The following is a 27714-nucleotide window of genomic DNA, read 5'->3' as shown; positions in this document are numbered from 1 at the left end:
CTGCTGAACCAGCTGAGATTTAAACTGTCTATGGCTGGTCTTAGCTCTTAGGCAGCCCATACATTGATTAGCACTGTGGAGTGTCGGCTTCCTGGCGTGATCGGGCATGTGGGATTTCAAACACATCCGAGCCCATCTCTATTGGTTGTAGACAGTTGAGCTCCCTGCAGGTTGCTTAGCAGCAGTGGACCCTTCTCTGACATGCTGATCGGGATGCAATCCAGGTGATGCTCTTAGTCAAATCCTAGTCATAAATATCAGTGATTTTATTGATCAAAGCCCACACTTTACAGGCATAGAGCCCACATGGCTGCTGATCGGTTGATTATATTTATGTGGTTGTACTCTTGATGCTAATAAATACTGTGTTTATTAGATCTGACTGGGAGCATCACCTGGATCACATGCCGATCAGCATGTCAACAGAGAAGGTTATACAGCATTACTGCTGCTAGGTGACCAGCTGGGGGCTCGGCTCTCTATAACCAATAGTGCCAGCCTTCCCCTGCATGCACCCATAATGTCACCAGCACTAGGTCCTAATAGACTGCCGCCGCTGCCAAGGAGACAGACGCCAGACCAGCGCTGTAAATATCAGGGACAGGACAGCTGGGGAACCCCACAGTGGCAGAACACCAGGGCCCGGTGGCAAGACAACCTTTGCAACCCTGATAGTTCTCCCACTGCTTTGGACCCTTATATTTTCTTGGTGTGCTGGTGACATATATCTCTTGTTTTCTGCCACCCTGGGGGGCCCCAGTATAGTAGGAAGGGAGCTCACTGCAGAACATGTGAAAGGGCCCATAGTGGGATCGTAGTAAAGGGCCCCAGGAGATTATATATATTGCATTTTATAGTTGGCCCCCCTACTTTTGTCCCTGTCCCCCATGTGCCCCCCCCTAAATATGAAAGCTGGAGACGCCACTGCTGTCTGACCATCAGAGAGAGATATTAATTATAGCTGCATTGAATATAAGTCTAGCCGATAATAGCTTGTAGGAATCATGAATGATTTATTGGACAGAGTACAGACTTTTTATACACTTTTTAACACAGGGGGTTAGATTACAAGGTAGGGCTGGCTCGTGGGTATTCCCCCCCCCCCCCAGCTACAATTTAGCTGACAACTAAACAATTAACATGTTAATTAACACAGCACTTAAGGCAGCCCAGGTGACCAGACAGTCCAGCTCTTTCAATGAACATGTATTGTTCATAATTGAACATACTAATAGTATTTGGGCAAATCCAAGAAAACAGTCTCTCAAAAATGTAACAAAAAGTTTAATATAGCAATAACAAATAACAGGGTGAATGTGGACAGAGAAAAGGTCCCTGCAGCCAGTGTCCGCAACACACTACATTTGCCACCTCAGTTTTGGTTGTAAGATGCTTATATTGGTCCAGTGCTATCACACATCAGACACATCACATAGTTTTACACACATCATGTACACACATCAGTTTCATATATGGTTGGGATCCACCCAGAAGCCTGCACCGACAATCTGCTGAGAGCCAGAGCCTGGCACTCCTGCCCCCTTCACTGCCCAGCACTCCAGTGAGTGCAGTGGTGGTGGGGGGTGCAGAGCAGAGAGCCAGAGACTGACAGCCCTCGGCTCTCTGCTCACAGAATGCTTTGATCTCTCAGTTCTGCATCCACCTAGATGAGTATAAACTTTTTTTGAAAGTCCATAGTTCTCTTTTAAAAATCCCTATATATTTTTCCCGAGTTGCCTTTAAAATCCACACTGTGAATAAAACTCAAAATGCACAAAGCTGCTAAATACCAATTTTGTATCGCCTTTTACCACAGTTAAAACAAAAAATATATACCAGAAATGTGCAGAGCTTTGTAATAAAAATTACTCAGGAAAAAAGTAAATAAAAAGTTACTAGTTCCTCACACCCTCCTAATAATTTACAATATGTGATCTTTCAACTCTATTTAACTAATATTTTTCAGTGGAAAACACAATTAGTGCAATAAAATGACCCATGAGAAAGTCCTGTGGACAATATGTATCAGATGGTTGCGACAACTTCGTGATAGGCAGAGTCAACCCAGAAGGTGATAGGCAGGCTCTCCATGTGCCATTGTGAGCTATACGAGTCTGCTTATTATATCATGTTACAAACTGAGAATGCGTCTCTTTGTTTAATTATTAGTGATAAAATGTATGGGTTACACTATCAAGATTTCTCTCTTTTGTTTATGAGTTTTGTCAAGATCACAAATAACGTCTGCTTTTCACATGTCATTTTTTTTTTTAATAGAGTGGTGGACAACAGTTTCTTTATTGCTCACTTTACTTGAAGAAAGGTGTTGGTTGCACTTCATTGTTTTTTGGTTTGTGCATACGACTATTGTAGCATTAGGTGCGCATACTTTAGGGTGTGAGGCACTAGTAACTAGTGTTGATTTGCTTTTTTTCTTGAATTGATTAATTTGTAAATATTTTTTCCTTGTCAATTTTGTTTATTGAATATTAAATAATAAAGACAGGTACAATTAGTAATAAATGGTTACAACAAATGGTAATATTAGTTAAGTATATGATAATAAATTGGATGGAATTATACATATCTGAAGATTAGATATTTTACATAAACAGGTAATCAACTCGAAAATGAAATGTTAAGTTAATATAAACAATTGAAAAATGTAATATGTAAATATGTGCTCATACACTTAGTTCCAGGCATATTCAATTAATATATAGTCACTATGGAAAGAAAGCTAATTGGAAATCAACTAATTCAATAAAAACTTCAAAAATGTATAATTATTGTAAGTAAGCTCCTCTCTCGATGGTACAGGGATCCTCACTCTTCACATAAAATGTTTCCATCTGTGCCCCCTGTGTGTTGGAGATGCGGCTCGGTGGATGGTAGCTACCTCCATATTTGGTGGAAGTGTCCGGCCGTTCAGCCCCTTTGGTCCCAGGTTTTTGCCATATACAGCAGGCTCCATGATCGACCCCTGACACCTTCACCGGAAATAGCTTTACTGTCCATGTTACCTGGCTCCATAGCTTCCCAGAAGGGTACCTTGCTGCGTTTCTTTCTGTCGGCCGCAAGGCAGCTTATCCCCCAATTTTGGAAAACTACTATTACTCCTCCCTTATCCTTGTGGGTCTCTGTAGTCAATGACATCATGCACATGGAGGAGATGTTGGCCTTGGATACTGACACTTATAATAAATTTAAGACCTTGTGGCTCTTGTGGATCGAATATTCTACCTCAGACTCTTTAAAGGCGTTACTTACCCCCCGAGATCAGCCCTGATGCTCAGTCCACGCATACTCTGCACAGATGGCGTGTCGTGGCCCGCTCGGTTCATCCTTCTCCACCCCCACCCGTCTTTTCCTCCCTCTCTTCTTCTTTCCTCTCTCTTTTTTTTTTCTTTCTCTCTCCTTACTTACTTTTTTTTCCTTTTCTCTTTCCTAGTGGTCATACTGATTTCTATCTCATTAGCCCTCCTTGTTTTTCCATGTCACACATTGTTAGCCACCCGACAAGGGAGGCGAATTTGTTGGACTCGTGATGGGCTCACGTTATACAGTGTCTCAGACAGTATGTATTGATATGTACCTTCCTGTATTGTAGACATCTGATGGTTATATGTGTTGTATCAATCTGTTGAAAAGCAATAAATACATATTTGCCTTTAATTATTGTAAGTAATAATTAAATATAGTATTTATGTATAATACATTACCATTTAAATATGGTAATACAAAAAAAATAGGGAAATAGAAAAAAAGGACAGAGTAATAGTAAAAGGGAAATAATGAAGGTAAGAAAGAGAGAAAAGAGTCTAGGGTAAGAAAGTTCTCCGGAGCATCTATATTGTAAGAATATTATTAAGTTAGTACAGAAGACAAATGTTCATGTTTAGTACTTGTTTCCACTCATATTATTGTATAATATTATAGTATTATAGTATATCAAGGTCTTAATAGGGAATTGTCAGGGGTCATAGGAAGAAAATACGTCATCCAAGGATTCCATATTTTCTCAAAATTTTGTATAGTATCGTTGGTTATGGCTTCTGATTTGAAAAGGATCATTGCTTGGTTTATTCTGTTTTTAGATCATTAATGTATTGGTTTTCCAAGCTTTGGCAATGGTTTGCTTTGCGGCTGTGGTGATCTGGAGAAAGAGTCTAACTTGAGTGTAAGAAATATAAACTGGTTTTATATTTAAAAGCGCAATAGTCGTGTCTGGAATGATAGCTATCTCAAATATTATAGATACCATGAGGAAAATTTAATTCCAGAACTTTTTTGCAATCGGACAATCCCAGAATGTATGTAAGTGTGTTCCCAGACCACCACAGCCACGAAAACAGAATGGGGAGCATTGAGGAGCATATTTTGCAATTTTAACAGGAACCAAGTACCAGTGCATGATTATTTTATAGTTTGTTTCCAAAGCAATTATATTTTGAGAAGACATTTTTGTATTGGTCCAGTCTTTATTCCAGTCGGAAATGTCGATTTTAGTTCCAAGTTCTTTCTCCCATTTTTCCACATATGAAGGTAGCTTTGAGTCAGAATTAGTGATCAGATGATTATATAACATTGAAATAAGACCTCAGAAGATGCCTTACCATGGTTCTCCTCTTTTCTAGGAAACCGATCACAAACAGTGAAACTGGGATCCTTCACGTCAGAAAAACGCACGGTGACATGTGGGGTCCCCCAAGGATCCCCCTTGTCACCAGTGCTGTTTAATATCTATCTTCGTCCTCTCTTTGATATTATCAGTAGCCATGAACTACTTTATCACTCTTATGCAGACGACACGCAGTTGTATTTTCGCCTCTGCCACAAAAAGGATCATCATCTAAGATTAGAGAATTGTCTCTTTTCAATAGAAAACTGGATGACTAAGAGTTATCTCAAACTCAATAGTGCTAAAACAGAACTCTTTATCTTCGATGCCAGTCGGAAGAAACCACCGACAACAAACTGGACACCATCTCCCATCCTGGGACAAATCATCGCCCCTAGCTCCAAAGTCAAAAGTTTGGGAGTCACGTTTGACACCTTCATGACAATGGACGCACAAATAGGGTCAGTAGTCAGCGGGGCGCACCATTTGATGCGCCTACTACGCAGACTGATTCCATTTATTCCCAAAGAAGACGTAGCAGTCGTGGTGGGTTCTATCGTGAATTCCAGACTGGACTATGCAAATGCCCTTTACCTCGGGCTACCCAAGTACCAAATCGCTCGTCTCCAAGTCGTACAGAATACGGCCGCTAGACTGGTGACTGGGAAAAAATCTTGGGAATCGATCTCACCTTCACTGAGATCCCTTCACTGGCTGCCAGTGAAAGACAGAATTGCATTCAAAGCACTCTGCCTGACACATAAGTGCATCCATGGGAAGGCTCCTAGATATCTATGCGACAAGATCAAACCGCACAATTGCAGCCGCATTCTGCGTTCCACCGACCAAAATCTGGTCAAGGTTCCTATAACCAAATACAAGTCCAAAGGAGAAAGAAGGTTTGCTTTCCAGGGCCCCAGGCTTTGGAATGCTTTACCAACCAGCATTCGGTTGGAGCAAAACCACCAGTCTTTCAGAAGGCAGATCAAAACCCTGCTTTTCTGAAAGGCATGAGACACAAACAACAAGCGCCCAGAGGCGATTCAGTTCGCATGTGCCGCGCTATATAAGTTTTTCATTCATTCATTCATTCAGGGTCTTGTTTACATATACGTTCGAATTGTGACATATTACTTAATTGATTAGTATCATGTAAATAAGGTTCAAAACATTTTTTGATTTGTAAGTAGCGAAAGAGTTCAGAAGCCGGGAGTTTGTGATGTTCACATATTTCAGGGAATGTTTTGAATGAGGTTAATGTTAAAAAATCAGCTAATTGTGTTAGGCCAGCAGAAGTCAATTGTTTTTAAAGTATTAGGGTATATGTAGGCTGGGTAAAATTTGGGGTTTCTGATAAATAATATTAAAGGTGTATGTGGAGATTGCAAACCTTTGGTTATTTTAAATCTATCCCAAATGGTAATTGTATGTTTGATTATTTTATTTTCAATTATTTTATGGTCAGAAGAGGTAGACCATATTAGGTCAGGATATTGGGTTGCTATCAATTGTTTCAATTGCTACCCAAAGAGGGATTTCATGTTTTGTATGATATTTGGGGATATTCGCTATTTGTATGGCATGGAAATAGGTGGTAAAATTGTGAAAACCTAGTCCACCTTTCAATTTTGGAAGATATAGAGTGTGTGAGGGTAAGCAGGATTTTAGAGAGTTCCATATAAATGCTTGTGCTTTGCGTTGAAGATTTCTCAAGAAGTATGAGGGTATTGGAATGGGTAAAACACGAAAAAGGTATAATATTTTTGGAAGTATAGGGCCAGATTGACGTAGAAGTGCGGCGGCGTAACGCCGGAGGCCGCCAGCGTAGGTTTTCATTGCAAGTGCTTTGTGAATCAGGCACTTGCGTATTTACAATAAAGAGTGCTAATAAAAGGCCTACTATTGCACAGCCGGCGCTTAGTGTTGCAACAACACCTATAAAGTGACTATGTGTAAAGTGGAATAAAAGTTTACCGAAAAAAGTGGGAGAACACCTCAAAGGTGAAAGAGGTGTTATCTAATAAGCAGCTGTTTAAATAAAACAGGGAAGCCCCATTTAAAATAGTGTTAACAAGTATCTTATATGCGTGAACAGACAGTTCAAAAGATAAACAGCGCTAATGAGATGTTATGTCAACTCGGAAATAAATGAATTTAAAAGCCAGTGGACCCAGTTGGTGTAAAAGGTAATCAAATCCTAAGTGTCAGTGCACCAAGAACAGCTCAAGAAATGGTACCTCTGTAGGTGGTCAAACTCACCCACCAGGGGTGCAGGTTTACCACAATGGAGCAGGGTTGAAGCTCTATAAATACACCATCTGGTCCTCCAGGTATTAATACGTCAAACACACGTCTCAGCAAGGTGTCATGTAAGGCAAATAAAGAAACAAATAATAGTGCAATAATGCCTAAATGAGCCTGACTACAGAGGGTTAAAAAACCTAAAGTGAATGCCCGTACAATAAATCACTGAAAAGTAAGCATGAAAAAAGGTCACCGCTGTCACCGCCGTTTAGAATCCTCCAGGGGCCGCACACGTGCTGAGCAGAAGCTGTTATGACAGGCGCTGGATCAAGGTTGGTGGATGGTGGAGCACGGTGGAATGCAGGCTATGTCCGTATGTAGCGTCGTTGTAGCCACGCTCTGACGCGTTTCGTCACTTCCTGACTTCAACAGAGGGCGTGGCTACCCAGCGCAATCACTGTTCCTTTATACTCTGTCAGCACAAGACTATTGAATCAGTTTACCCGCCCACCGGTCATGATTGGTGCTGCTCCGACCGGGTGGGCAGGCTGACCTCAGCCTTGCTGTGTAGAGTTCACAAAGGGCAAAGTGAAAAACGGAATAGTAAAAACTTACTGCATTTAATGTGGTTAAACAACCAATGGATATATACGAAAAATGCTTGTCACCGACGGGTATAGGGAGCATTTGTAAATGTTCTCTTACAAGCAGGGGTATATGTAAATGTATTTGATGAATACATGTATGTAATAAAATAGCTGTTAGAAGGAACGAGTGGAAGGGGTGTGTTTTTACAACACGAGTAACAATTCACCCAATCACAAAGTGCTGTGGGCGTGTCTCAAATGCCTGTCAGACAACTCGGGATTTAGTTGATGTTTAAAATAGATGTTTCAACAATTTCTGAGAGAAAAAAAAAAATTGTCTCACAAATGTAATTAAATTGAGAGGTATGTGCACACATCAGTGCAGGATGACTATGAGCAAAGTTGGAAATAAGATGGAATGAAATAAATTGAAATAAATTCACGATCTTTAGTACCAAAAAAATGCACAGCAACGCACAACTATCAGGTAAAGATGTACACATATATGATGATAAAGCAAAAATTCCGGGAAATATCATGGAATATACACAATGTCGTGTGCTAGTATGTGTATATATGGTATACAGCGTCTATGGGTGAGTGTTATAGTACAATGACTGTAACAAACGGTAAGTCAAAACACTCTTCTCTATGAAAGTAATCCAAAGTGTGACTTTGCATATACATGCATGTTTATGACTTCTTTTAAATGGAGGCAGAAGTCTATACAATGTAAATGTGAGCACATGATTACGCACTGTATCTGGGGCATATAGATAAGTATAGGTTAGTTAAAAAAGCACTGTCATATAAACAGAGTATATAACTAAACCTATATAAATAAGACCCAACTGACACATTTTTTTTAGCTATCACACACACTATCAATGAAGGAGTCTTGGAGTGGTAGTCCAGATCAATATAATGTGAAGCTTAATGTCATCAAAAATGTCAGGATAGGGCCAATAAGAAAAAAGTAATGTAAGGAGATAAAGTGAATTCATAAAAAGCTTAATGAATCCAAAAAAACAAGAACTAAAAAAGAGGACTGATAAAAGGAGGACTCAAAAAAGGAGGCATCTATTAAAAATGAACTGATCTAAAATATATAAAAAATATATATATATTATAAAATAGAACTCATAAAAATTAGAAAATAGCCGATAAAAGCACTGGTGTTAAAGGCTGGTAAAAAAGGGAACATAAAACTAGATAAAACTGATAAAAATGGCTAAAAAAAGGTTTGTAAGACTAAAACTGTATTAGAGTCAGAAATCACTGATAAAACAGTTAATATCTAGGTCTACGTTTAATCCATTGTGGTAAACCTGCACCCCTGGTGGGTGAGTTTGACCACCTACAGAGGTACCATTTCTTGAGCTGTTCTTGGTGCACTGACACTTAGGATTTGATTACCTTTTACACCAACTGGGTCCACTGGCTTTTAAATTCATTTATTTCCGAGTTGACATAACATCTCATTAGCGCTGTTTATCTTTTGAACTGTCTGTTCACGCATATAAGATACTTGTTAACACTATTTTAAATGGGGCTTCCCTGTTTTATTTAAACAGCTGCTTATTAGATAACACCTCTTTCACCTTTGAGGTGTTCTCCCACTTTTTTCGGTAAACTTTTATTCCACTTTACACATAGTCACTTTATAGGTGTTGTTGCAACACTAAGCGCCGTCAGTGCAATAGTAGGCCTTTTATTAGCACTCTTTATTTTATTTCCTTTATATATCTATTTATTTATTTATATAAATTGCCTGGGCTGCTATGGACGCACTACGCTTCTTAAGTGACAGAAATTTGGATCATCTTCACTGTTAATGAGCAAAGTACTGCACAAACGAATTTTAATAGTATTTTGACCACCTTGGGAAACACACTCGAAAAACAAGTTAGAACATGGTGGGATATCTGCACGCTCGAGCAATATCTCAAAGAACGCATCATCATAAGGAGCCTCAGATGGGAAGTAACACCTCAGGATGGCCTTGATGACAAAGATTCCATGTTAGAGTGGCTAGAGTTTTTTAATGGTGTAGGTCACAAATTACAGGACCTTATTTTAAGAAGGAAGAAAAGGAAAATGGCTAAATTGGAGTCAAAGATCAAGGATTTAGAGACATTATTGGATCCTATCAAGGACTCCCAACAGGTAACATATTTTAATATCCGTATTAAAAAACGGCTTGAAAAGGTTGATAAAGAAACCCAGAAAACAAAAACTAAGAAATTTCACAGAGATGTGGGAGATTTTAGGACCAACTCCATCTACCTCTGGCAGCAAAATAACACCATAGAAACAGACGACAATGACGCAAATATTATGGAGACTCAACAAGAACAGGCAAATGGGGAGACACTACCTACCTCAAATGCAGGTCCACACTATGCCAACGGGAGAAACACAGCCCCTACTCCCAATAACCATTCCACCCCTATTAGGAATGATGCCAACCAAGGGGTAGAGGTAGGCCTCCTGGCCCATCTAATCGTAACCAGACCAGAGACCACCATCCATGGATACCTATCACCAGGTACCCTGTTTATAATCGATACGAACCACTACGAGAGGAGGTGTATGAACAAAGGTACCCATCACCACGTCCTTTTTTAGGAAGAGGCCGGGGCTGGCAGAAAAGGGGCAAGGGGGCATCAGGACACAGGGGGAAACCCACTGAGCAACCCCAGTATTACACTCAATACAGAGACCCGAACCAAGTTCCATTACACAGGGATCCACAATGGAGGGACCATCCACATCAGGAACAAGAAATAAGTCACCAACCTGGCCCTTGGAGAAGAGAACCAGAGGTTGCAGAGCAGGGAGACGGACCAAGGACCAGCAAAAAAAGAAGACTGAGGGATCGAGAATAGGAGGCATTTTTAACTTAACTGATATTGTTTTAACTGAAAAGGAAACTAACATTTTAAATTTAGGACTGAAATGCGGACTCAATCGCCCAATAAATAAGTTTAATGTTTTTATTGATGTACACAAGTACACTAGGAAATTAAATATGAAAAAATATTTTCTAAACAAATATCCTAGTGTTACGGACAGAACACCCATATCACCCAGTGATAGTGGCCTAAGGAATAAATCACTCTTTAATCCCATGACAGGAGCAAATCAACCATTGGAAGTGTTCAAGGGACTCCTACTCAGAGATTTGGAAGCATTAGATTTGGATAGAAGCATTAGAAAAAAGAAAAGATATTGTGATAAGGCCGGCTGATAAGGGAGGAGGTGTAGTCATCTTGAGTAAAGATTTCTACCACCAACAAATGATCAGTATGCTCTCGGAATCAAACACATACACTAAACTGACAAAGGATCCCTCTTCACAGTATGCAAAAAACGTATGTGTACTAGTGCAGTTAGGATATCGCACACATGCAATATCCACCAAAGAAAGGAAATACTTGATCCCTAGTAGTAATAGAATTCCGACCATTTACACACTACCGAAGATTCATAAAGACATACAACACCCACCTGCCAGACCAATAGTAAACGGCATTGGTTTGGTCACATCTCGTGTTGGTGAATTTCTGGATCATTACCTCCAAAAAAGCGTTACTAATACCAAGGCATACTTGAGGGACACTAAAGACCTACTGATCCAGTTGGAAGAAATAGATCTAACCGGATTCAGTGATGTGTACTTGGTCACTGCTGATGTTTCGTCGTTGTACACAATAATACAACATGACGATGCCCTTTTAGCATTAAATTGGGCACTTTCCAAGAGAGACGACATCACACATACCCTCAAAGTTTTTTTACGCAATTGCCTGGATTTTTGCCTTAGTCACAACTTCTTCTGGTATAACGACTGTTTTTATCTACAGAATAAAGGTGTTGCTATGGGGGCTAAATTTGCCCCCAGTATAGCAAACCTTTTTTATGGCGGAATGGGAGGACAAGACCATTTTTAATACACCGCGTGAGGAACTTTTATTTTACCGTCGTTATATTGATGACCTGTTTTTTATCTGGGCTGGTCCGCTTTTAACATTAGAAACCTTTTTAAACGATCTAAATACAAATATTTGCAATATTCAACTCACCAGTGAGTACAATCAGCAGAGTGTGCATTTCCTTGATCTCAACATTTTTAGAGAAGGAAACAAGCTTGGCACTAATGTCTATTTCAAACCGACCGACTGTAATAGCTATTTGCCAATGCAAAGTGGTCACCACCCAATGTGGTTAAGGAACATTCCTAAGGGCCAATTGATGAGAGTAAAACGAAATTGCAGTAACGTAATAGATTTTAGATCACAGGCCAATCTTTTAAAAGATAAATTTGTAGAAAAAGGCTACGATAACAACAAACTTGTCCGGATCATAGATGAATTGGCAGAAATACCACGTTCTGACTGCTTATCTACAACTCGAGCACCAGCTAAGAGAAATATACATGAATGGAGCTTTATATCAGGCTATCACAGTCAGTATAAAGAGGTTGAGATGATTTTTAAAAACCATTGGCACATTCTCTTTTTAGATAAAGTTCTAAGTACTGTACTCCCAAAGAAACCAGGATTCATATACAGGAAGGCGGCCAATTTTGGAGATAAAATTGTCAAAAAAGTCCTTGACCCTCCAAGAAAACCACCATCCATGTGGAATAAAGAGGCTTTCTTCCCATGTAAAAAATGTCTTCCCTGCAAAGAAGCAGACAGAACAAGAGGTCCTGTAGAGTCCTTCACTGCTACATCTAATGGTATCGAATTTAAAGTGAAATCTTTCATCACATGCAACACAACACACGTCGTGTATATGCTAGAATGCCCGTGCAAACTGATGTATATCGGCCGTACAAAAAGAAAATTAAGAATTAGAATTGCCGAACATGTGGCAAACATTAAATTAGGGTACAAGGACCATAATGTTTCCCTGCACTTTAAATTACATCACAATAAGAACCCAGCAGGCCTGAAGTTCTGGGGTGTTGAACATGTTGAATCCTCCTGGAGAGGCTGTAACCACATAAGGGAACTCTCTAAACGTGAAACTGAATGGATTTTTATGGCAGGCACACTTGTGCCGAAAGGATTAAACGTAGACCTAGATATTAACTGTGTTATCAGTGATTTCTGACTCTAATACAGTTTTAGTCTTACCAACCTTTTTTTAGCCATTTTTATCAGTTTTATCTAGTTTTACGTTCCCTTTTTTACCAGCCTTTAACACCAGTGCTTTTATCGGCTATTTTCAAATTTTTATGAGTTCTATTTTATAATATATATATTTTTTATATATTTTATATCAGTTCATTTTTAATAGATGCCTCCTTTTTTCAGTCCTCCTTTTATCAGTCCTCTTTTTTAGTTCTTGTTTTTTTGGATTCATTAAGCTTTTTATGAATTCACTTTATCTCCTTACATTACTTTTTTCTTATTGGCCCTATCCTGACATTTTTGATGACATTAAGCTTCACATTATATTGATCTGGACTACCACTCCAAGACTCCTTCATTGATAGTGTGTGTGATAGCTAAAAAAAAATGTGTCAGTTGGGTCTTATTTATATAGGTTTAGTTATATACTCTGTTTATATGACAGTGCTTTTTTAACTAACCTATACTTATCTATATGCCCCAGATACAGTGTGTAATCATGTGCTCACATTTACATTGTATAGACTTCTGCCTCCATTTAAAAGAAGTCATAAACATGCATGTATATGCAAAGTCACACTTTGGATTACTTTCATAGAGAAGAGTGTTTTGACTTACCGTTTGTTACAGTCATTGTACTATAAGGCCCCTTTCAGACGGACGGATAGAATGGTGCTTTTAGCTGCGGATTTTCTATTTTTCTACCGCAGCTAAAAGCACACAATGTTTTCCTATGGCCCCATTCACACACAGCGTTTGCGTGCGATTACGTTACATGCAGTTTGGTGCGAATAGAAAAAATAGAATTGAATGCGTCCAGGTGCGATGTAGCGCAGCTATATGCACATAACCGCAGGTAATCGCAGTCTTTTTTGTCAACTGCGGATAGCAGCGTTTTAGAATTCAAGGGACCCAAACAAAAACAAAAAAAATAAAAATGGTTGCTATGGAAATGAATACCGCAGCTAAACGCGGCCGCAGTTAAACGCACGTAAACGCATGTAATCGCAATGTGCAAATGCAGCTAATCGCAGTGCCTGGAGCCTTGAATTTCACAAAACATTTGTAGTGCTTTTAACTGCGGCAAAACAGCCGTCCGTCTGAAAGGGGCCTAACACTCACCCATAGACGCTGTATACCATATATACACATACTAGCACACGACATTGTGTATATTCCATGATATTTCCCGGAATTTTTGCTTTATCATCATATATGTGTACATCTTTACCTGATAGTTGTGCGTTGCTGTGCATTTTTTTGGTACTAAAGATCGTGAATTTATTTCAATTTATTTCATTCCATCTTATTTCCAACTTTGCTCATAGTCATCCTGCACTGATGTGTGCACATACCTCTCAATTTAATTACATTTGTGAGACAATTTTTTTTTTTTTTTTTTTTCTCTCAGAAATTGTTGAAACATCTATTTTAAACATCAACTAAATCCCGAGTTGTCTGACAGGCATTTGAGACACGCCCACAGCACTTTGTGATTGGGTGAATTGTTACTCGTGTTGTAAAAACACACCCCTTCCACTCGTTCCTTCTAACAGCTATTTTATTACATACATGTATTCATCAAATACATTTACATATACCCCTGCTTGTAAGAGAACATTTACAAATGCTCCCTATACCCGTCGGTGACAAGCATTTTTCGTATATATCCATTGGTTGTTTAACCACATTAAATGCAGTAAGTTTTTACTATTCCGTTTTTCACTTTGCCCTTTGTGAACTCTACACAGCAAGGCTGAGGTCAGCCTGCCCACCCGGTCGGAGCAGCACCAATCATGACCGGTGGGCGGGTAAACTGATTCAATAGTCTTGTGCTGACAGAGTATAAAGGAACAGTGATTGCGCTGGGTAGCCACGCCCTCTGTTGAAGTCAGGAAGTGACGAAACGCGTCAGGGCGTGACTACAACGACGCTACATACGGACATAGCCTGCGTTCCACCGTGCTCCACCATCCACCAACCTTGATCCAGCGCCTGTCATAACAGCTTCTGCTCAGCACGCGCGCGGCCCCTGGAGGATTCTAAACGGCGGTGACAGCGGTGACCTTTTTTCATGCTTACTTTTCAGTGATTTATTGTACGGGCATTCACTTTAGGTTTTTTAACCCTCTGTAGTCAGGCTCATTTAGGCATTATTGCACTATTATTTGTTTCTTTATTTGCCTTACATGACACCTTGCTGAGACGTGTGTTTGACGTATTAATACCTGGAGGACCAGATGGTGTATTTATAGAGCTTCAACCCTGCTCCATTGTGGTAAACCTGCACCCCTGGTGGGTGAGTTTGACCACCTACAGAGGTACCATTTCTTGAGCTGTTCTTGGTGCACTGACACTTAGGATTTGATTACCTTTTACACCAACTGGGTCCACTGGCTTTTAAATTCATTTATTTCCGAGTTGACATAACATCTCATTAGCGCTGTTTATCTTTTGAACTGTCTGTTCACGCATATAAGATACTTGTTAACACTTGCGTATTTACGTTACACCGCCGCAAGTTTTCATCGCAAGTGCCTGATTCACACAGCACTTGCAATGAAAACCTACGCTCGTGGCCTCCGGCGTAAGCCCGTGTAATTTAACCACTTAAGCCCCGGACCAATATGCTGCTAAATGCCCAAAGGCATTTTTACAATTCGGCACTGCGTCGCTTTAACAGACAATTGCGTGGTCGTGCGACGTGGCTCCCAAACAAAAATGTCGTCCCTTTTTCCCCACAAATAGAGCTTTCTTTTGGTGGTATTTGCTCACCTCTGCGGTTTTTATTTTTTTGCGCTATAAACAAAAATAGAGCGACAATTTTGAAAAAAATTCAATATTTTTTTACTTTTTGCTGTAATAAATATCCCCCAAAAACATATATAACATTTTTTTTTCCCTCAGTTTAGGCCGATACATGTTTTTTTTTTTACTACTATTGGCGGCGATCAGCGATTTTTTTCATGACTGCGACATTAAGGCGGACACTTCGGACAATTTTGACACATTTTTGGGACCATTGTCATTTTCACAGCAAAAAATGCATTTAAATTGCATTGTTTATTGTGAAAATGACAGTTGCAGTTTGGGAGTTAACCACAGGGGGCGCTGTAGGAGTTAGGGTTCACCTAGTGTGTGTTTACAACTGTAGGGGGGTGTGGCTGTAGGACTGATGCCATCCATCGAGTCTCCCTATAAAAGGGATCACTCGATCGATGCAGCCGCCACAGTGAAGCACGGGGAAGCCGTGTTTACACACAGCTCTCCCCGTTCTTCAGCTCCGGGGAACGATCGCAACGGAGCGGCTATAAACGAATAGCCGCGCCGTTGTCCCGGATCGCTCCCCGCGGGAATCCGACCGCCGCATGTAGCGGGGGGGGTCCCGATCGGACCCCTGACCTGCGGAAAGGCAAGGACGTACCTGTACGCCCATTTGCCTGTACGTGCCATTCTGTGGACGTACATATACATGCGGCGGTCGGGAAGTGGTTAAAGGGGCGTGTGCCATTTAAATTAGGCGCGCTCCCGCGCCGGACCTACTGCGCATGCTCCGTTTCGAAATTCCCGCCGTGCTTTGCGCGAAGTGACGTCATTTTTTCGAACGGCGACGTGCGTAGCGTACTTTCGTATTCCCGGACGTCTAAGGCCCCGTACACACGACCAAACATGTATGCTGAAACTGGTCCGCGGGCCAGTTTCAGCATACATGTTCGGTCGTGTGTGGGCGCGAGCTGGCCGAATTCCAGCAAACATTTGCCCGCCGGGCCTTTTCCCAGCGGGCAAATATTCCTGGACGTGTTTTAAAACCGTCCGCTGGAATCAGACCTACCGTACATGTCCAGGCGCCCGCCGTCCCTCGCATGCGTCGAATGACTTCGACGCATGGGTGGAAGCCTTTAAATGGCAGGCCCGCCCACGTCTCCGCGTCATCGCCGCGTCATCATCGCGGCGACGACGCGGACACGCCCCGCGTATTGTTTACGCGCGGACTTCTGTACGATGGTGTGTACAACCATCGTACAGAAGCCCTCTGGCAGACATGTACGGTGAAAACGGTCTGACGGACCGCTTGTACATGTTTGTTCGTGTGTACCCGGCCTTACACAAACGACGTTGATTTTTAAATTTCAACGCAGGAACGACGGCCATACTTTATACAGCACATACGTGTGCTGTGTAAAGTTAGGGCACCCAAAACGACGACTAAATTTGCGATGGGAAACTAGACTAGCAGCGACGTAGCGAACGCGAAAAACCGTTGTGGATCGCCATAACTCCTAATTTGCCGCTGGTTTACGACGCGAACTCCCCCCAGCGTCGGCCGCGGTACTGCATCCTAAGATCCGAAAGTGTAAAACAATTACACCTGTCGGATCTTAGGGCTATCTATGCGTAACTGATTCTATGAATCAGTCGCATAGATACTCTGATGCCACGTACACACCATCACTTTATGTGATGAAAAAAAATGACGTTTTTAAAAACATCACTTTAATTGACCGTGTGTGGGGGAAAACGTCGTTTTATGTCTTCTAAAAAACGACCCAAAAAAATTGAAGCATGCTTCAATTTTATGTGTCGTTTTTCAAAACGTCAACTTTTACTTCACAGAAATTGACCGTGTGTAGCAAAAACGTCGTTTAAAACGACGTTTTTTCACCCGCGCATGCCTAGAAGCTACTTATGAAGCGAGCTTCAATGGAAAAACGTGGTGAACGTAACCTCGCTTTGCTAGAACATTGTGAGAAAAACGATGGTGTGTAGGCAACTTCGTCTTTGAAAATTGAAGTTTCAAAAACGTCATTTTTTACTTCACAGAAAATGTCGTTTTTTTTCATCACATAAAGTGATGGTGTGTACAGGGCATAAGAGATATGACGGAGTATCTGAGATACTCCGTCGTATCTCCTTTGTGAATCTGGGCCTTAGTCATTTTTATGACATTTATTTTGCCTATCCATGATATTCGGAGAGTAGACCATTGTTTTAGATAATTAGTATTTTTTTCGTAATAGTGGGGGATAGTTAGCAGAGAATATGTCGGTGAGATCAGGAGAGAGAGTAAAACCTAGATAAGTGAGGTGTGTAGGTGACCAAGTAAAAGGGAGGGTCGTTTAGAGCTGTAGATATTTGTGAATTTATTTTTAAACCTGATATTCGTTCAAATTGATCTAATTTGTTGATAAGATTAGGGGCAGTAATATGTGGGGAAGTCACAAAAAATTAAGATGTCATCAGCAAAAAAGCAAAGCTTATGTTGATGACCTGCTAATTCTTTACCTTTGATTGAGGGATCTGCACAAATGGATTGGGCAAGGGGTTCAATTAATAGGGCAAATAGGAGTGGGGAGAGAGGACATCCCTGGCGTGGTACCTCTATTGATATCAAACATGTCAGATTTGTATCATGCGTATTTAGCATAAGCTTTGGGTTTATTATATAATGATAAAACCCAGCTTAGAAAGTGGGGGCCAAAACCCAATTTTTGTAGAGCGAAATGTAAATATGACCATGATACTATCATAAGCTTTTTTGATGTCTAGTGATACAAGGCATGTAGGTATTCATCTAGTTTTAGCTGCTGGGATTAATAGGCCTGTTCTATGGACATTATCTGAAGCTTGGCGCAAAGGGATAAAACCTACTTGATCTTTGTTGATTAGGGAACCAATTATATTATTCAGCCGAAATGCCATAACTTTCGCTAGTAGTTTTATGTCTAAATTTAATAAAGATATTGGCCTATAATTTGCACAGGCTGAGTCATCTGACTGAGGTTTAGGGATCATGGTTGTTATTGCTGTAATTCCCTGTACACACGATCGGTTCGTCTGATGAAAACAAACCGATGGATTTTTTCATCAGATATCCGATGAAGCTGACTTTCATCAGTCTTGCAGAGAAAAATTAAGTTCAATGCTTTCGAGCATGCGTCGACTTGATTCTGAGCATGCGTGGATTTTTGACCGATGGATTTCCCCACAGACGATCGTTTTTTTCTATTGTTTTTTTAACCATACGAAAATTTTAAAACAGGTTCTATTTTTTTTCACCGATGGGAAAAAAAATGATAGGGCCCACACACGATCGGTTCGTCTGATGAAAACAGTCCGTTTTCATCAGACAAACCGATTGTGTGTACAGGGCATAAGGGTTTCTGATCTAAAAGATTAATTGTTGAGAAAGGAGTTAAATGCTTCTGTCAGCATGGGAGTTAATACATGGGAGAATTTTTTGTAGTAGAGGGCTGAGAACCCGTCAGGTCCTGGACGTTTGTTTGGTTTAAGGGATTTGATTGCCAGTTCAATTTCACTAGGGGTAATGGGATTTTCAAGACTGTCGTATTGTGTCTGAGATAGAGTTGGGAGATTTAATTGTGAGAAAAATTATTCTGCGTTTGATTGGTCAAAAGATCCTTCTTTTTTATAGAGAGAGGTGAGATGTTTATGGAAGGTGTGTAATATTTTTACAGGATTACTTGTGTATCTATCTTGAGAGATTTTTAGTCTGGTTTAAAAGGATTACCGTATTTGCCGGCGTATAAGACGACTGGGTGTATAAGACGACCCCCTAATTTTCCAGCCAAAATGTTGGTTTTGGGATATACTCGCCGTATAAGACTACCCCCTTCCTACTAGTCATGCCTCGCCTCACGGTGCCACCATTACATACCAGACTGTGCCCCATTACATGCCAGACTGTGCCCCATTACATGCCAGACTGTGCCCCATTACATGCCAGACTGTGCCCCATTACATGCCAGACTGTGCCCCATTACATGCCATACTGTGCCCTATTACATGCCAGATTCGCTAAACAGACCTGGGGGGTTTTCTGCCCTTGGAAATCAGTTATTCCACTGTTCAGTAAAGTATATCTAAAGCCCTTACCTTATCCTAAGACATTCAGACATGCAGAATCAGGGTCGTACGTTTTTTCAAAAGCCACGCCTCCTACGTCTTCTGTTCCGTGATAGTCGGAACACTCAGCTTCCCAGGAGGCACTGTGTTCAGTGTTCGCCTATCACGGATGCCCTCTCATTCCGAGGACGAGAGGGCCTCCGTGATAGGCAGACACTAAACACAGGACGAGAGGGCCTTCGTGATAGGCGGACACTAAACACAGTGCCTTCTGGGAAGCTGAGTGTTCCGCCTATCACGGAACAGAAGACGTAGGAGGCGCGGCTTTTGAAAAAACGTACGGCCGCGATTCTGCATGTTTGTAGGATAAGGTAAGGTTAGGTTACCGGCGTATAAGACGACCCCCAACTTTTAAGAAGATTTTAAGGGGTTAGAAAGTCGTCTTATACGCCGGAAAATACGGTATTTAGTTTTTTGAGTGCTCGGGCAAGGAGGGTACCTGTTTTTTTTTGCTTTAAAATTAAATTTTTGTTTAGATTTACGTTGTGTCTTGTCTACTGATTCTGATAAGAAGAGGTCAAGTTTTAAGCTAGCTTTATCTAGTTGTGACTTTGTGGTTGGAGTAGGGTTAGATTTAAAAATACTATGGCATTTATTAAACTAATTTTCTAGTTCTCGCTGTAATTTTTGCTTCTCTTTTTTAATATATGATGCTTGGCGTATACAATAACCCCTAAGACCAGGCTTGTGTGCTTCCCATAATGTTATTGGAGATGTGTCTGGAGATTTATTGTTGCCAATGTATTCTTTTATAGCGATTTCTAATTCAGCGGAATTTGACGGGGTGAGACAGCAATGAGTCATTAATATGCCAGGTGGGGTCATGTTTTTTGGGGATTAGTGAGGTAAAAGTAGATATAGCACAATGGTCAGTCCATTTATACGGTTTAATAGATGAGGCTATTAATTCTGGGGACATACTCATAGAAATTAATATATGGTCAATGCGTGAGAATGATCTATGCGAGTGGGAGTAAAATGAGAATTGACGTCTGGTTGGGTTAATTTCACGCCATGAGTCTATTAACCTCCCTGGCGGTATGATGCTTTCAGATTTTAGGTGCTAAAAGCGGTACCATTATTTTGCAAGGAAATTTGGCGTTTTACATTGTAGGCCTGTAATTCTTAGGAATAACTCACTTAAATCTGTCCAAACAAGAGTCTAGTAGACATCTCGGGTATGATAAAGTTTGAAAAACAAAATCATAAATTATAATAAATAACTATAAATAATTATAACAAATAATAATATAATTATAATAAAAATTATTCAATAATGTAATTAAATCAAAAACACTGAAATTTGCTCAGTTGCAGAATTGTCGCTGTCATTACTTTTATTTTTTTATGACGAATTTCCCCACAAATTGCTATTGCTCAATTCTGCAAGTGGTTATAATTTATTATCGCTGTTTTCTAGCTGCTCTAAAACCACTTTTGACATAAAGGGACACTTTTTGGTTGCTATGGACAATCTACAGTTTGCAGGCAGAAAGAACAGTTTTTATTATACAAAAGTACATGTAGAACACTGGGCAGACCATTAGGGACAAAGGGGGTGTGTATTTTTTACATACAGTACTTTAATCTGTAAGATTACAGTGTACTGTATGTAATGTGTTTATTTACTTTTTTGAATTTGGCGCTGTTCTCCGCCCCTGTGCGTCGTAACGTTGCAGGGAACGGAGATCGGTGGCCCACAGGCACTGTGTGAATCGAGCGAGGACGCCGCTCGCTCACACAGCGGGGATGCATCGCAGGATCCAGGGACAAGGTAAGTAAACTATGTCTGTGGACACTGCAAGGCGATCCCGAGTCTGGCTCGGGGATACCGCTTTTGGTCCTGAAATCTTACCCCGAGCCAGACTCGGGAATACCGCCAGGGGGGTTAATGAATATTGTAGGAGGAGTCTTTGGAAAGATTTGAATTGAGAATTAGACGAAACTGGAGTTGGGGATTTATCAAGGTAAGGATATAGGGGCAGATCCTCAAAGAAATTACGCCGGTATCTGTTGATACGCCGCGTAATTTCAAATTTTGCGCGTCGTATCTTTGTTTTGGTATCCACCAAACAAGATACGACGGCATCTGTGTTAGATCCGACAGGCTTACGCCCTAGTACGCCGCCGGATCTAAGATGCAATTTTCCGGCGGCCGCTGGGCGGCGTTCACGTCGTAATCCGCGTTGAGTATGCAAATTAGCTATTTCCGACGATCCGCGAACGTACGATCGGCCGTCGCATTTTTTTACGTCGTTTCCGTTCGGCTTTTTCCGGCGTATAGTTAAAGCTGCTATCTGGTGGCGTACTCAATGTTAAGTATGGCCGTCGTTCCCGCGTATAATTTAGAAAATTTTACGTAGTTTGCGTAAGTCGTCCGTGAATGGGGCTGGACGCCATTTACGTTCACGTCGAAAACAATGACGTCCTTGCGACGTCATTTGGAGCAATGCACCCTGGGAGTTTTGACGGACGGGGCATGCGCAGTTCATTCGGCGCGGGGACGCGCTTCATTTAAATGAAACACGCCCCCTACTCGCCGCATTTGAATTCTGCGCCCTTTACGCCGCGAGAGATACACTACGCCGCCGTAACTTACGGCGCGAATTCATTGAGGATTCAAACCATCTCAAAGTAAGTTACAGCGGCGTAGCGTATCTGATATCTGCGCCGGGCGCGGCGTAGGTATGTGGATCTGCCCCATAGTGTTTGGTTTGAATCTCCACATATCGAGAGTGTACCTTGTTTGTGAGTGTCTATTACTTGAAGTAAATGGGAGAGACATTATGTTGGTCTCTTATTTGGAGCGTAGTAAGAGACTACTGTAATTGGGATGTCACATAGATGACCCATGAGTATAAGGTAACTGCCTTCTGGATTCTTAATTTCTGCTAAGGGGGGAAAAGGTGTGGATCGATAGAAAGCTATTAATACACCTCTGTGTTTGAATTTTTGCTGAGGCAGTAAAAACCTGGGGGTAACTTGAACCAAAGTATTTAGGTGTTGAAGAATCAGTAAAGTGTGTCTCTTGGAGACACACTATGTGAGCTTTAGATGAAGACAACGACCTGAACACTTTAGTTCGGTTTTGGGGAATGTTTAGACCTTGTACATTCAATATGTAAGTACATTTAAAGGAGCCATATATAAATCTTAAGTAGGTTATAATTAAACATATCAGATATAGCTTGTACCATTGGACTTCGGAGAAGGACAGAGAGAAAGAAAGAAATAGAAACAGAATATGAAAGATGAAGAAGGAAATAGGAAGTATATATATAGTCAACTTGTATTAGTGTAAATATGTGATAAAAAATAAAATGTTGGCGTACCAGGTGTGCATGTCTAGCAGACCTGGAGGCACAAAGTCTGTCTGGGGAGCCCACTCACCACAAATGAAGTGGAGGGGAGTCCCAAGACAGAAAAATAGGGGATGCAGTGAACGCTTCCCAGGTTCTTCACAGCAAAAATATACAAATATAACAGTTAAACTTAGACAACCTTTTTGGTAATATACGGTAGTTAGATATAAACTTATATGAGAGCAAAAAATAGATAATTCTCCATTTAATGACTAAAATAATTAAATAAAAAGTAGGTACTACTATTTTAGTTCAGTAATGTGTGTTTTATTGTATACTTCTATTCAGAAGTATTAGGCCTCGTACACACGAGAGGATCGATCCGCTGGAATTGATCCGCGGACCGGTTTCAGCGGATAGATCCCCTGGTGTGTACGATCCATCGGATATTTTTCCGCTGATTTTTTTCCCCGGGGATGGATTTCCAGCGGATCAAAATTTCTTAGCATGCTAAGAAATCTATCCGCTGGAATCCAGTCCAGCGGATTGATCCGCTGGTCTGTACAGACTCAGCGGATCAATCTGTCCGATTCCATCCCTCGCATGCGTCGTAATGATTTGACGCATGCGTGGAAGTCCTTATATGACAGCGTCGCGCACGTCACCGCGTCATCATCGTGGCGACGGCGTGACACGTCACCGCGGAGGGAATTCCGCGGGGATTTTGATCTCAACCATGAGATCAAAATCCGCCAGAGGATTTATCCGCGGAAACGGTCCTCTCGTGTGTACTAGGCCTTAGGTTAATTTCCCTAGGGTTATCAGAGGTGGGAAAGGTAGGGTATACTTTTGGAGTCAGATTAGTGAGAGATCGAGTATTCAGTGAAATGATTCAAATAAGTAGATGGAGCATTTGGAGTATAGTTTAGTTTTGTAGTTTACAAATGGGAAGGGAGAAGGGAAAAAATAAAAATAAAAAAAGGGGATGGGGTAGGGGAGGGGGGGAGTAGGAAGGGAGGGGGTTTAGGGAGCTAAGTGAGGAGGGGGATTAAGGTGTAGGTAAAGGGGAGAGGGATTAAAGAGGGAGGAATTAAAAGTAAATAAGGGATATGTGAACATATACTCTTAACCTTTGTGATTAGGAAATCTTAACTGATGTGTTTTGAGTTCAATACATAGGCCAAACTAGAGTTTGGATAATTCAATCATGAAGTTGAGGGAGTTCTTAGTATAATGTAGAGATTATTCAGTCCATGGAGTCTGGAAGACCCAATTCTGGGGAGTTGAAGCGACCTCTTTTGGATGTAGCTTGTCTGCTTCTGTCAGTTTCAGGTTTTGATGAATTTTGTGGAGAGCTGGATAGCGTGCGCCGGCGAGGACTTGTAGATGATTTGTTTTATAGCTGGAGTTTTTGCAGTGTGGTCTGTAGTTCTTTAGTGGATCTACTTGTGTATTTGGTTCCTTGGTGAGTGAATCGAACAGCGAATGGCCTAAGTCACAAATTTCTTTAGTCAATTTCTCTGTTATTTGGTCAGCGGTCTGTTGCAGAGTTTTATGAAGCATCTTCTCTATTTGTTTAACCACTTGCTTGGGGACTTATACCCCTTCCTGCCCAGGCAAAATTTCAGCTTCCGGCACTGCTTTGCTTTAACTGACAATTGCGCGGTCGTGCGACGTGGCTCCCAAACAAAATTGACGTCCTTTCCCCCCACAAATAGAGCTTTCTTTTGGTGGTATTTTATCACCTCTGCGGTTTTTAGTTTTTGTGCTATAAACAAAAAAAGAGCGACAATTTTGAAAAAAACACAATATTTTTTACTTTTTGCTATAATAAATATCCCATTTAAAAACAAAATATATTTTTTTTTTCTCAGTTTTAGGCCGATACGTATTCTTCTGCCTATTTAAAAAAAAAAAACGCAATATGCGTATAGTGACTGGTTTGCGCAAAAATTATAGCGCCTACAAAATAGGGGACATATATTTTTTACTAGTAATGGCGGTGATCTGCGATTGTTATTGGGACTGCGACATTATGGCGGACACATCGGACACTTTTGACACATTTTTGGGACCATTCACATTTATACAGCGAACAGCGCTATAAATATGCACTGGTACTGTATAAATGTGACTGGCAGGGAAGGGGTTAACACTAGGGGGCGAGGAAGAGGTTAAATGTGTACCCTGGGTGTGATTCTTACTGTAGGGGGAGGGGACTGACTGGGGGAGGTGACCGATCTGTGTCCCTATGTACAAGGGACACAGCATCGGTCTCCTCTCCCTGACAGGACGTGGATCTCTGTGTTTACGGTCCTGCTCAGTTACTAGGCAATCGCGGGTGCCCGGCAGCCATCGCGGCCCCCGGGCACGCGCATTGTGTTCCCAGTAACACGGCGGGTGCGCGCGCGCCCCCTAGTGACTGTGAAAGACGAGGATGTCATATGACGTCCTGTCAGAACAATAGAACTATCGTGCCGCCGTCAATTGACGGCGGCCGGTAGTGTAGTGGTTACAAATATTTGGGTGTAATGTTTCAGTTTGTTGTGTTAAAGAACCAACACTTTGTTCATATTCTGTGTAATTTGAGTCCTGTGAAGAGCTCAGCTGTTTTCTGTCAGCGCGGGCTTTAGCTGTGTGAGGTGAATTAGACAGAGCTATTACAACAGAACCTCTGAGGGGTTTTTCCTTGTGTGTTTTTGTCTTGGCTTTCCTGCGGGTCACTCCAAAAACCATACTATTATGTTCCCAGGGCATTAGGGAAGATTATGGAGTAGTTTTGATTAATTACCCTGTCATTCAGATGTCCATGGAAGCCGTGAAGACCTGAGAAGAATGGAGCCTCAGCAGGACATGTCTGATGCCATCAGCTCCGCCCCTCCCAAGTTTTTTTTATTACAAAGCTCTGCACATTTTGTGGTATAATGGACATTACAGTGTATTGAAAAAAAGCTACATTTTCATATTTGTGCAAGGTAGATCGTTGGCAATCCATTCAAAATAAATGGGTTGCTGCTTAACGCAATGCCCATTAATGGGCAAAATATCATGTTATCATGTATGTATGAGGGATATTTTGGGGGACTTTTCACTGAAATGTGCAAGGAAAATGTTTTGTAATCAATCATGCAAGGGGGCAGAGATCAATGTGCTTTTATAAAGCTGTAGTTTTAATATTTATTATTCTTTCTTAAAAGCCAACAAACCCAAACAGAAGTTGGTTTGTGTTTCCATTTGGGAGAAATCCATGGTGGGTGTGCTTGCTTTCGGGTGTTCCAGCAATTTTAATCACAATCCTTCTATTCATGGACCAACAAATTACTGCAGTCATTCTAAATCGCAAAGAGAACAAGCTGAAGGTAAGTTCCATGTGTAGTTTTCTGTGAACAATAAATTAGGCTTGATTTACTAAGATGAATGTGTTATTATAACACCACTGAGCAAAATTATAAATGCAACACTTTTTTGTTTGTCCATATTTATCATGAGCTGAACTTTTCTATGACTTTTTCTATGTACACAAAAGGCCTATTTCTCTGAAATATTGTTCACAAATCTGTCTAAATTTGTGTTAGTGAGCACTTCTCCTTTGCCGAGATGATCTATCCACCTCACAGGTGTGGCATATCAAGATGCTGATTAGACAGCATGATTATTACCTTAGGCTGGCCACAATAAAAGGCCACTCTAAAATGTGCAGTTTTACAGTCAGTATCTGGTGTGACCACCATTTGATCAGGTTGTTGATTGTGGCCTGTGGAGTGTTGGTCCATTCCTCTTCAATAGCGAAGTTGATGGATATTGGCAGGAACTGGAACACGCTGTCGTATACGCCGATCCAGAGCATCTCAAACATGCTCAATGGGTGACATGTCCAGTGAGTATTCTGGCCATGCAAGAACTGGGATGTTTTCAGATTTCATTGTGATCCTTGCAACATGGGGCCGCGCATTATCATCCTGCAACATGAGGTGATGATCGTGGAAGTGTGGCACAACAATGGGCCTCCAGATCTCGTCACGGTTTCTCTGTGCATTCAAAATCATCAACTGAGAGCAGCCCCAGAGGCCTTTAAAAAGCAGAAGTCTCTGGATTAGCCCTGGCAGGTCAAGTATGTAGGGTATGGGCTACGGTGAACAAGTCACGTCAGTCTCGCAGGGAGATGGACAAGGGCATGAACCACATGAGGGGCGCTGGCGGTCTCTTTTACGGCTTCTACGCTTGGCCGACTGCCAAAGTTGAGGAAGCTGGATGGCGGGAAATCCGACAGTCCTCTCCAGTCTGGAAAGTCAACTGGATCCAACTCAAGGGTAGAAAAGGTCATCTTTTGTGCGGAGCGTGGCCTGCTTGCCATCTTTGGTTGTTTGCAGGTAGAAGGGAAAACCCCAGTGGTAGGTCAGGCCTGCAGCCAGAAGGGGAGAAGTGCCCTGCATTGCATGAGGGTGCATCGGGATAGATCTTGGTAGATGGGGGGGTCTCGCCCCATCAAAATCAAAATATGGTTTCCCACTTTTTTCTTGCATAATATGGTCCTTAAGCTTGTATTTGTGTAGCTTACAGATGATGTCCCTGGGATTGTCCACATCTTGAGAGGGAGGCCTGAGTGCCCGATGAGCCCGGTCTATCTTAATAGGTGCTGTGGCAGGCAGCTCTAGTATTTCCTGGAATATGCCCACTAGAGTAGGCACAATATCTCTAGGACCAGTGGCTTCAGGTAGGCCACGGATACAGATGTTCGCCCTCTGGCTGCAGTTCTCAACATCATCTAGCTGACACAGCAGGGCTTCAATTTTCTGATCCTGTGCAGTGCATTTAGTTTGAAGTGTGGAAATGGCAGGCAATACATAATCCATCATTTGCTCCAAAGTCTCCAATCTACTCCCCAGCTGCAAGGT

At 41.4% G+C, this 27714-nt stretch overlaps 1 protein-coding gene across 1 annotated transcript in view; it reads left to right on the top strand.

Moving 5' to 3' along the window:
• Window positions 1–27714, top strand: part of LOC120930475 (electrogenic sodium bicarbonate cotransporter 1-like) — a 644541-nt gene that overhangs the window by 480749 nt on the left and 136078 nt on the right. The window contains exon 13 of the mRNA XM_040341656.1: window positions 26017–26178. Within this exon, the coding sequence (XP_040197590.1) occupies window positions 26017–26178 (162 nt within the window). The remainder of the gene's footprint in view (window positions 1–26016; window positions 26179–27714) is intronic.

This window comes from Rana temporaria, chromosome 3 (genome assembly GCF_905171775.1).
Source record: "Rana temporaria chromosome 3, aRanTem1.1, whole genome shotgun sequence".
Taxonomy (NCBI): Eukaryota; Metazoa; Chordata; class Amphibia; order Anura; family Ranidae; genus Rana; species Rana temporaria.
This window is presented reverse-complemented; position numbering and strand designations above follow the sequence as displayed.